This window comes from Aegilops tauschii, chromosome 1, assembly GCF_002575655.3.
Source record: "Aegilops tauschii subsp. strangulata cultivar AL8/78 chromosome 1, Aet v6.0, whole genome shotgun sequence".
NCBI classification, from domain to species: Eukaryota; Viridiplantae; Streptophyta; class Magnoliopsida; order Poales; family Poaceae; genus Aegilops; species Aegilops tauschii.
The window spans coordinates 44,295,289-44,307,163 of record NC_053035.3 but is presented as its reverse complement, the minus strand read 5'-3'; the positions used below and the strand labels follow the sequence as shown (position 1 = coordinate 44,307,163).

Genomic DNA, 11,875 nt, shown 5'->3' with positions numbered 1-11,875 from the left:
TGTAGTCCAGGGACCCGTCCGGCTCCGCGGGCCGAGCGCCGTCATCATCCCTGCTCCGCACTGCCGAGCCGGTCGGCCATGGGGCGCCGACCCAGACGCCACCACGATTTGCCAAGCTTGACTTCGCCACGTATGACAGCACGGAGGACCCGCTCAACTGGCTCAACCAGTGCGAGCAGTTTTTCCTTGGGCAACGCACGCTCGCGTCGGAGCGCACTTGGCTGGCATCCTACCACCTCCGCGGTGCAGCCTAGACATGGTACTACGCCCTCGAGCAGGACGAGGGCGGCATGACCCCGTGGGAGCGCTTTCGCGAGCTCTGCCTCCTTCGTTTTGGGCCGCCGATCCGCGGGAGCCGCCTGGCCGAGTTGGGCCGCCTACCCTTCACCTCCACGGTGCAGGATTTCGCCGACCGCTTCCAGGCCCTGGCGTGCCACGCGCCGGGTGTGACGGCCCTCTAGTGGGCCGAGCTCTTCGTCTGCGGCCTTCCCGACCACATCCACGTGGACGTCGAGCTGAGGGGGCCCCAGGACCTCCAGACGGCCATGTACTATGCTCGGGCCTTCGAGCGTCGCGCCCAGGCTTTGCCGCCGACGCCATCGACTCGAGGGGGCCGACAACCCCCCCCCCCCCCCCCCGACCATCCTCGTCTGCACCTGCGCCTCCGGCCGCCCCACTGGCTGCCACCCAGGCCGCGACGCGGCCTTTTCGGCGTCTCTCTCAGGCGGAGCAGCTCGAGCGCCGCGCTTGGGGCTTTGCTTTAACTGTGACGCGCCCTACGCACTGGGCCATGTCTGCTCGCGTCTCTTCTACTTGGAGACGGTCGACGCTTCCAAGGAGGACGCACCCGATGACGGACTCGGCGACCCCGTCGCCGCGGAGCCCGCGCCCGCTCTGGCGACGGCTCTCGTCGTCTCGCTCCATGCGCTGGCCGGCATCTGCGATGAGCGGACGATGCTCTTACCGGTGATGATCCACGGCGAGCGTCTGGTGGCCCTCCTGGATACAGGCTCCACGCATAACTTTCTGCCTGAGACCACCATGCGGCGCCTAGCGCTCCAGCCGACAGGCGGGGAGCACCTTCAGGCCACCGTGGCTAACAGCGACTGCCTCCGCTGCCATGGGCTCGCACGGGACGTGCCCATCACTATCGGCGACGAGCACTTCACCATCACGTGCGCCGGCATCGACTTGGGGCTGCTTCGACTTCATCCTCGGCGTCGACTTCTTGCGTACTCTCGGCCCCATACTTTGGGACTTCGACGCCCCGACGATGACCTTCTGGCATCTCGGCCACCGCGTCCGGTGGGAGGGCATCGGAGGCACCCCCGTGCCGCCCCAGCTCCAGCTGGCCGCGGCCACCACCAAGGCCGCGCATCCTCTGTTGGACCACCTCCTGCAGCAGCAGCGGGACCTCTTCGAGGAGCCGCAGGGCCTTCCACTGGCCCGAGTCTACGACCACCGTATTCACCTTCTGCCGGGCTCGCCACCGGTGGCAGTTCGGCCCTACCGGTATCCTCAGCTGCAGAAGGACGAGCTGGAGCGACAGTGCGCGCTCATGCTCGCCGCGGGCATCATCCGGATCTCCACATCACCATTCACCGGGCCGCTCCTCCTCGTTCGCAAGTCGGACGACACGTGGCGTTTCTGCATCGACTACCACGCCCTTAATGCTCTCACACTGAAGGACAAGTTTCCTATCCGGGTGGTCGATGAGCTCCTGGATGAATTACATGGGGCGCGCTTCTTCACCAAGCTCGATCTTCGGTCGGGGTACCACCAGGTGCGCATGCACCCGGACGACATCGCCAAGACGGCGTTTCGGACCCATCACGGCCACTTCGAGTTCTTGGTGATGCCCTTTGGCCTCTCCAACGCCTCGGCAACCTTCCAGGCTTTGATGAACGACGTCCTACGACCCTACTTACGTCGGTTTGTGCTCGTTTTCTTTGATGATATTCTTATCTACAGCACCCCATGGGCAGAGCACCTCCAGCACGTCGCCATCGTCTTCAACGAGCTTCAGGCGCACCATCTTCATCTTAAGCGCTCGAAGTGCTCGTTCGGGACGACCTCCGTCGCTTACCTCGGCCACGTTATCTCGGCCGAGGGGGTGGCCATGGATGCCGACAAGGTGGCAGCCGTCGCCGCCTGGCCGATCCCGCAGTCTCCACGGGCTCTTTGTGGATTTCTGGGCCTTGCGGGGTACTACCGGAAATTTATCCGGGAGTTCGGCCTCATCGCGGCCCCGCTCACGCGCCTGCTTCGTCGTGACGCCTTTTCTTGGGATGAGGAGGCAACCACAGCATTCGAGGCCCTCAAGGGGGCCCTCACGACGGGTCCTGTCCTGCAGATGCCTGATTTCGACCACCCCTTCACCGTCGACTGCGACGCCTCCGGTGCGGGGTTCGGTGCGGTCCTGCATCAGGGCCATGGACCCCTCGCCTTCTTCAGCAGACCCTTTGCCGCATGCCATCTTAAGCTGGCGGCCTATGAGCGTGAGATCATTGGCTTGGTGCAGGCGGTGCGTCACTGGCGGCCCTATCTTTGGGTTCGGTCTTTTCGGATCCGCACGGACCACTACAGCCTCAAGTTCATGTTGGATCAGAGGCTCTCGGCCGTGCCGCAGCACCAGTGGATCAGTAAGCTCTTCGGTTTTGACTTCACAGTCGAGTATCGTCCGGGCCGCCTTAACACCGTCGCCGACGCCCTGTCTCGGCGTGACGCCGACACCATCGACGGTGCTTCTGAGGGGGCGGCATTCTGCATCCGCTCGGGGCCCTCCTTCGCCCTCTTCACCGACATCCGTCGGGCGACTGCGGCTGCGCCAGACGCGCTCCTCCTTCAGCAGCAGCTGGCTGCGGGGGAGTTGGATGAGCCGTGGCGCCTCGCCGACGGCTTGCTCCTCCATGGGTGTCGGGTCTTTGTTCCCGCGCACGACGATCTCCGTCATCAGGTGCTACTGCTCGCCCACTCGGCGGGCCATGAGGGTGTGCAGAAGACGCTCCATCGTCTCCGCGCCGACTTCTACATTCCAGGTGATCGTGCCCTGGTCCGTGACTGGGTGCGGTCTTGTGTGACGTGCCAACGCAACAAGACGGAGACTCTGAGGCCGGCTGGCTTGCTCCAACCTTTGGAGGTGCCGTCTCAGGTCTGGGCGGACATTTCCATGGACTTCATCGAGGGTCTGCCCAAGGTGGGCGGCAAGTCCGTCATTCTCACGGTGGTCGATCGCTTCTCCAAGTATGCTCACTTCATCGCGCTCGGGCATCCCTACACAGCGGCGTTCGTCGCTCGGGCCTTCTTCGACGGTATTGTCCGTCTCCACGGGTTTCCCTCTTCGATCGTCAGTGATCGGGACCCCATGTTCACGGGGCACGTGTGGCGCGACCTCTTCCGGCTGGCGGGCGTTAAGCTCCGCCTGAGCACGGCCTTCCACCCTCAGACGGACGGCTAGTCCGAGGTCGTTAACAAGGTGATTGCCATGTATTTACGTTGTGTCACAGGTGATCGCCCTCGCACATGGGTGGACTGGCTCTCGTGGGCGGAGTACTGCTACAACACCTCTTATCACTCCGCCCTCCGTGCCACGCCCTTTGAGGTGGTCTATGGCCGGCCGCCCCCACCGATTCTTCCCGTTGATCCGGCCCTGGCGAGGACCAAGGCGGCCGGTGCTCTTTTGCGGAACCGTGACGAGATGCTGGCAGAGGTCCGGCAACGTCTCCTTCAGGCCCAGCAGTTGGCCAAACACTACTACGATGGCAACCATCACGAGGCGGAGTTCGCGATGGGTGATTGGGTGTGGCTGCGTCTTCTTCATCGCTCTACGCAGTCACTGGACCCACACGCGAAGCGGAAGCTAGGACCTCGTTATGCCGGCCCCTTTGCTGTCCTGGAGCACATTGGGAAGGTGGCTTACCGCCTTCAGCTTTCGGCGGGGGCGCGCATCCACGATGTCTTCCATGTGGGGCTGCTCAAGCCTTTCCGTGGGGAGCCACCCGCAGTTCCTCCTGCACTGCCACCGATCACCGACGGGCGTCTACTTCCTGAACCGAAAACGACATTGAAGGCTCAGCTGCGTCGCGGCTCCTGGTACGTGTTGATTCAGTGGGCTGGACTTTCAGAGGAGGACGCTACTTGGGAGCAGCGCGAGGAGTTCCGCCAACACTATCCAGACTTCCAGCTCGAGGACGAGCTGTTTGCGCAGGCGGGGAGAGATGTTATGACCGGCCGGACCTACGGCCGTAGGAGGCCCACCGGGCAAGCTTAGCCCACAAGTTATCTTAGTTTTATTTCACGTTATGGTTATATAAACAAGTTGTAAGACTATTTTCAGATTTAAGCAATAAGACTATTCTATTGCCCGACTCCCAGAGGAGCCGGAAACCCTAAACCCTAGCCGCCTCTTGCCTTCGCCGCCGCCGCAACCATCGCAAGGACGGCGCCTCGTCGCCGGCCGCCGCGCTCCAGCCCACGCCCTCCTCCCTCCTTCCCCTACAGGCTACAACCGAGACCGGGGAGAACCCTAGCTCCTATCATCTATATACTTATTCAGTACATATCATCCTCTATCCCTATGTTTTTTCCCTCGATGCCGTTGCCTGGACTATGGCCTACGCTGCCTTTTGATTTTCCCTCCCCTGCAGCTAGGTATTATTCTTGTGTTCCTGGTTTTTGTTTAAACAGTTGCCTTTCCCATCCATGGCTCGCTGAATTTAATGTATCTGCGCCACCCATTGCCATACTGAATACATCAATCTAGTAAATGATATAGTCAAAAGGCATGTCCTAGGCTATCTAATAGCTTGCAAGAATACGCTCGCAACATTGGACCTTCACCAGTAAGCTGAAAGTCTGAGTTCAGCAACAACAAATCATTTTATGTTCAAGTGGTCTAACAACTAGTTATCTCTACCATATACTGCACTTCAGAAACAACAGCCCCATCAACTAACAGTTCATATGTCTGGCATTGGATCATCATCTGACAAAAAGGACAACACTGGAAAAAAGGACAATTGCAATGTCTAGTAATGTCAGGAAGGTGTCAATGGCAGTCGCCAGGCTCTGCTGGGACAGCGTCGACAAACAAGGCAATGTGGTGGAGGCTGAATGGGCGGAGGAGGCAGGCATCGTCACAGAGGCAGACGTCCTCTCAGACAGGGGAAGAGAGATTACACGAAGGGCTGCTTGCATGTCAGTTTACACGGGGATACGAGGGTTTGGCGAGTAATTCTGGAGTTTGCTCGGTTCAATACCAGCACACCAAATGGTCCTACAGGGAATTTTTGGGGAAACTGAGCCCTGGCGGCAAAATACTCTGCAAAGCACGTCAATATTTGCCTGCCAAATGAGGCCTGAAGGTGCATACTGTTCTTTGCCTATCTTTTTCATTTAGCTATGCATACAACACCGCGGATATCTCATACTACAGAAGGTAGATACTATTGTTGCCTAACTATTTCTGAAGTTCAAGCTTATTAAGAATGAGAAAACAAAGAAGTTTTGCAATTTAGTGCAGAGAAACAAGTCCATGGAAAAAGCCATACCAAGCTTGGGAAATCTTTTCTATGGCCAGTGGATGAGCGCATCTCATCTTACGATATCCAGTTAAACAAGCTGTACAAAACATGCACATAGCCCACCTTGGGCCATATAGCTCGATACCAGTCTGGTAGAGTGAATTCATGATGTCCACCACTTCACTCGCATTCCAACACGAGGCTGTTTGCATGTACCCTCTTCAAGGTTGTACAGTTTCAGACTGGTCAACAAAGCCATATGTCTAGCCACCCACTGCAACACTCTTCCTCGCGTTCACATCTCTAATGCGCCAAGCTTTGGTGATTCAGCTGCTGTTCAACTACAGCTAAAAACATGTCTTCTACAAACGTTCTGGTGGCTAGGGAAGGTCTTATCCTGGCAATTCCTGCTGGCAATATTCCACAGTTAGTATTTAGCTCAGAAAGTGTAAGAAATAACTTGAAGTGCATGCAAAATATCTTTGATTACAGTTCATATAAATACCCTGAGAGGTTTATGTTCTCAACGAATATATACCCATTTCAAAATGTCTTCCTTGCCAACCTTGCTCCTTTTCTTCCACCCTCACCTCTCTCCCCACTCCATTGGCGCCATGAAGTGAATCCAAGCATTCAGTTAGCTACCTCATTGCACTCGACAATTTGAATTACTACTATGTACACCTCTAAAACTGGCAAACATGGCAGATGTACAATTAGTTGCTAAATACGAGTTAGTTAGCAACAGAAACCTGGCTGTTATCGTATTTCTTCAGCAGCTATTTCTGAGCATTGTGGGATTACTACTGTTTTAATGCAGCTTAAAGCTGAACACTATGAATGGTAGCAACAGATAACAGCATAAAAACGTTTCTTGCATAACCATGGGCAGAACTAAATGATTGATAAACTAAAATTCTGCTACATAATGGCTGAATCCAAACTTGTATAGGCTGCATACAACTATGCGACTGAACCCAGTTGTCTGTGCAACCAAACTTTGAGTAACATGCAAGAATGAAGCCTTTTCCAGGGCCCTCTAATCCACCACAATTCCATGCAAACTCAGTTTACATCTAAGTGACGATGTTCATCCAAGATTGGGCAAGAACATAAACGGTTCGCCTCCAACTATTTTCCGGTAGCACAAGGTAAAAAAAAAACTGAGATCCAAAGAAGAGGAGGGGCCTGAAGAAGGATGGGTATGGTGGAGGAACTGGAGGTAGAACTTGCTGTGAGTGCGTACCTGAAGAGGGGAAGTAAGTGCAGTGCGTCAATGCAAGGCTGGCAGTGGCACCTCATCCCCATGAAAGTGCAGGACCTGAGGTGGTGTTGGCATCCTGCAGATTGAATCAGAAGCACACACCGGTGAATTCTTGGCCATACCTTTACCTGGATAGAATACACAAGCTCCACCAATGGAACTGACAGGATAGAATACAGGAGACTCTGGCATGAGCTCGTATATCTGCTAACTCAACATAGCATCAGCAACGTCAGACATACATTCTTCAAGAACCCGTTTGTCCTGACATAGAAAATATAATTTTCAAATTAAGAGTAAATCCACCCTCACATGCACAGCAGACCACTGAGAATGACATTGCTAAAAATGCATTCTTACGAAGGAAAGTGACTGTTTCAAAGGGATAAAACCTCAGGTGTCTGGTAGAAAAGATTGTATACCTTCCCAAATCGCATCAGAAGTCATTACCCCAAAAATTCTTACGAAGTCATTACCTCATACCACCAATGGAATTAGACTATTTGGTCTACCTTTCCTTGCCCATCGAAGATCAAAAGATTCATAGACATTACACATTCGTATGACTTTGACACATCACAAAATGAACTCAATGAAATATTGAAGGTACAAAGCAGGCCACTAAGATATCTTGTACTAGAAGGAGGGCCTTATGGCAAGAAAAGAGTTGAACCGTGTTTTCTTAGGAGTTAGTCTCATGTGCAATGCGACTAAATCCATCTAAAAAGTGATAATTTGCAGGAAGTAACTTGATGTTCTCCCGATATTTCCCTTTGCTTGAAAAAAGAGACGACAACAATGAAGTGGTTGAATCTTCAAGTGAGATGATCTTCCCATCAACTTTAGACAAATAATTTCCAGCCTTGGCAATCTCACCTTTTTCCAACAACCTTCTGATGATATCATTTACAAGATGAGAGCTGGGAGCACAACCACTCTTCTCCATCAATGAAAACATATTGTCAACTTCTTCCATTGATCCTTCTTTTAGAAGATTGTTTATCATTACGTTGTAAGTATAAGCATCAGGCATCAACCCACTGGCTGATATTGCATTTCACTCTTGTGATTTTTGACACACCGCTAAATGACCCCAATGCTACAAGCAGGCAGTTTGGATTTCTTATACGGTCATACTGGCAGGAGGGTTTATGCAAGCAAAAACTCAAGCTTCCTGAGCAGAGTCTTGTGCAAAATCAACAAAATCCATCGAAAAATTGATACTTTGCAGGAAGCAATTTCATGTCCTCCCGATATTTCCCTTCTCTTGAAAAGAGAGACAACATTAATGAAGTTGTTGAAGCTTCTAGGGAGATGCTCTTCCCATCAACTTTAGACAAATAATTTCCGGCCTTGGCGATCTCACCTTTTTCCAACAACATTCTGATAATATCATTTAACAGACGAGAGCTGGGGACTATACCACTCTTGTCCATTGATGAAAACACATTGTTAGCATCTTCCACTGCTCCATCTTTTAGAAGATTCATAATCATTACTCCATAAGTAGATTCATTAGGCACCAACCCACTGGCTGATATTCCAGCAAAAAGTTCCTTAGCTTCTTCTCTTCTCCCAACCCTGTACATTGCATTGATCATGGTATTGACTATTGCAATACTGAACTTCACATTCAATGAACCTAATTTCTGGAACAGGGCAATCGCTTCGTCTGCACAATTATTTCTACAAAGACCTCCTAGTATTATGTTGTATGTGGAAATGCTGACTGTTGTTCCACTTTCGATCATCTCATGGAACATTTCCCTTCCAGAAACAGTTCTCCCAGAACGAAACAACCCATCCATTATGACGCAATATGAAATAGTGTCAGGTTTAATTCTCTTACGCGGCATCTCTCTGAACAGAGTCAAACCATCATCGATCCTTCCATTTCTACAATAGCCATTAACAAGTGTATTGTATGTAATAACATCAGGCTCAACACCAACTGATTCCATGACATCAAGTACTTTTAATGCTTTATCCATCTTCCTGACTAAGCAGTATCCGTCAATCAGTGAATTAAATAAAATGTCATCAGGCCTCTCACCCATGTCTATAACCAAGTCAAAGATATCATGGGCATCCATAACCCTTCCTTCTTGGCAGAGACTCTTTATTAGTGAACTAAAGAACGAAATGTTAGGACGAGGAATACCTCTGTTCATCATTTCAGAAACCAACTGCTTAGCTTTAGCCAAATCACCATCTATGCAAAAACCCCGGATCAGCGCGTGATAAACAACTTTGTCCGGTTGTACTCCCAAGGCAATCATCTGATTGAATTTTTCCATGGCCTCAGTCAGCCTACCCAATCTGGAAAGTCCAGCTATTATGCTGGAATAGGTGACTATATCAGGATTCACTCTGCGTTCCTGCATTTTACTTGATATCAGCATAGCTTCATCCATCATTCCACGTTTAGCATATGCATCAATTAATATGTTGAAAACATGGCAGTCGGCTGCAATACCATTGTTTTCCATTGAATTAAAGACATCAATCATATCAGGAAAGCATCCTTCAGTAGCATACCCATGAAGCAAAATACGGTATGAGACGATATCCGGTTTGTGGCCCTTTGCTGTCATCGAATAAAAAAATTCTGCAGCTTCTTTGCTTCTTCCATGCTTGCAAAGGCAAGTCATTAAGGAGTTGCAAGTAAAAATATTTGGTATAAGGCCCCGGCTTTTCATTTCTCTGAACATTTTAGCAGCCTCTTTCAACCGCCCAGATGTGGCATATCCATTGATCATGCAAGTATATGTCACTGCATTGGGTTGAGCACCATCAGCAACCATCTGACGAAGGACTAGCTCTGCTTTGTCCATTGCCCTGGCCTTGCACAACGCATCAACGACCGAGTTGTACGTCCACACATCGGGCTCAACACCTTGCTGCATCATTTCATGGAACAGATTGCATGCCTTGCCTGTTTCACCTTCCTTAAAAAAGCCATGGATGACCGTGCTATACGCCACCACGTCGGGGGAGCAGCCACCTCCTTCTTTCGCCATCATCTGGAGGAGGTCGAGCGCCCGCTGACTCATGCTATCTTCACATAAGCCCTTCAGAACAATGGAGTATGAGATGGCATTAGGCACACAGCCGAGCTCGGACATCCTGTGAAGCAGCACGTTCACAGCCTCATCCGTCCGTTTTGCGTAGCAGAGGCACTTGAGGAGGGTGTTGGCGGTGATTTGCTCTATCTTCAAGCCCGTCCTGAGGATACAGCCGAATAAGGCAAGCCCTAGGACTGGGCGACGCGCGCGGCAGCAGCAGTCCATGAGGATGTTGTAGGTGCAAACGGTGGGCACCGCCACCTGCGGGCCGGCTTCTTCTCTGCACACACGGTTGAAGAGAGCAAGGGCGAGGGCGGGGCCATCTGTGATGCAGGCAGTGGAGGACGTAGCACGGGCGAGGGCGGCAAGGAAGCCGTTCAGGGAGCGGTCCGGGACCGGGGTGGCCTGCCGAAACAAATCGTCGAACAGGTGGTGTGCATCGTCTCGACTGAGCGTACCTGCGCGCACGCGCTCTGCGGCCACAGCGAAGGCGTCGCGGGGAGACCAGGAGCGTGAGGGCGGCGAGGTGGAGGAGAGGAGCCGGCGGTGGAGGTGGAGGCGGACGCGGGACATCGGCGTGGTGGAGTAGTGGCGGAGGCGGAGACCGGACTTGGGCTGGGTGTAAGAGGAGCGGCGGAGGCGGTTGCGTCGAGTCGGCAAGGTAAAGGAGGACGGGCAGTGGAGACCGGACGCCGGCTAGGTGCAGGAGGAGCGGCGGCAGAGGCGGATGCGCGACGTCGAGGTCGCACGCGCTGGAGAGCTATTTGGAGTCACACAAGTGATGAGCGTTTTACTGGCCTTCCTCTCACACAACTTCTATGCTCCCTTCCCGATCTACAGTAAGCTTCTCTGCTTGTTTGTGTTCGCTGAATAAACCTAACAAAAGCGTTGCAAAATATAGGACCATTTATCCTCGAAACATCCATTTTGGCCGATTTACTCACAAAGTTTCATCTTTTCTTAAGAAAACAAATAGGATGAAAAATGGATTTCTTTCTCCGAAGGTTGTTCTCTTATTTTTCTTAAAACTTGTTTCTGGATTTTCTGAAATTGGCCCAAATTTTTTTAAATTTCATTTGTGATATACACAAAGTTCATTCATTAAATTTTCTAAAGTTCAGCTTTCCATAAATTTCTAAAATTTCGTTTACTTAAAGAATGCACAAAAAAGGGCGAAAGAGAAGGAGAAAAAACAAGCCAGAAAGTGGGAAGGGTAATGGACTAGGTAGTCGTCATATTACAACACAATAACGGATGACTACGAGAAAAAAATAATTCACCGAGACACAATAAAAAGGGTCTTATTTTTGCAGCTCCCATAAAGATGAACCTAATTGTTAAGATCCCTTTAAATCCTCATGGTTAAGATGGATCACTGATTGTCGTTTGAGATAAGACACGAGCCTGGACGTCTCTCTCCCTCTCCCGTCCGAAGAAGAGGGGCGACTTTTTACATCTCCCGGCCGATCCACCTCTACGCCGCCGTTGCGCCGGATCCCTCGTCCTCCGCCCGCCGCTCCAGCGGCGGGAGGGCGGAGGGTCCTCGTCTCGCGGTTGTAGTTAGTGTAGGGTCTGTAGGGTTACCGGCCGGCGGCGATGAGGAGGTGGTGTAGTCGCCGGTGTGGTTTTTGTTGCAGGTGTGCGTCCCCTTCGACTCCGGCGCTTGGTGGAGCTCTGTGGTGGTGCGCCTGCTTCTCCAGCACTCGCGAATCGACGGATTCGTGTTGTGCTTCCTTCCCCAGCCAGATCCCGCGGGGCGGCGGATCTGGGATGTGAAGATCTCAAAGATGACGACATGGTGGTTCGTGGCGGAGCCGACGATCCTGGGCGTTACCTCTCTGGAGGCGGTGAGTGAGGACTTCCCGGTTGCCATGGGGATGCTTTAGTTGATCCAAGGCGCATGGACGAGCACAGGCGGCGGCGCATCTTCCTCTCGTTCGGGACGCCGGCGATGCTGGAGCTCAGAAGGACTCCTTTGTAATATCTACTGTTTTCTGGGCTTTTCTGTAAGATCGAATTATCTA

At 52.3% G+C, this 11,875-nt stretch overlaps 1 protein-coding gene across 1 annotated transcript; it reads right to left on the bottom strand.

Moving 5' to 3' along the window:
- Positions 1–5,470: 5,470 nt before the first annotated feature.
- Positions 5,471–10,707, bottom strand: LOC109745675 (uncharacterized). The gene has a single exon (XM_020304794.4). The coding sequence runs from the start codon at positions 10,422–10,424 to the stop codon at positions 7,983–7,985; it is 2,442 nt and encodes an 813-aa protein (XP_020160383.1). The 5' UTR covers positions 10,425–10,707; the 3' UTR covers positions 5,471–7,982.
- Positions 10,708–11,875: the final 1,168 nt, after the last annotated feature.

Bases quoted from the DNA above. Each gene is read 5' to 3' on its own strand.
- LOC109745675 (XM_020304794.4), bottom strand. From the start codon at position 10,424: ATGTCCCGCGTCCGCCTCCACCTCCACCGCCGGCTCCTCTCCTCCACC.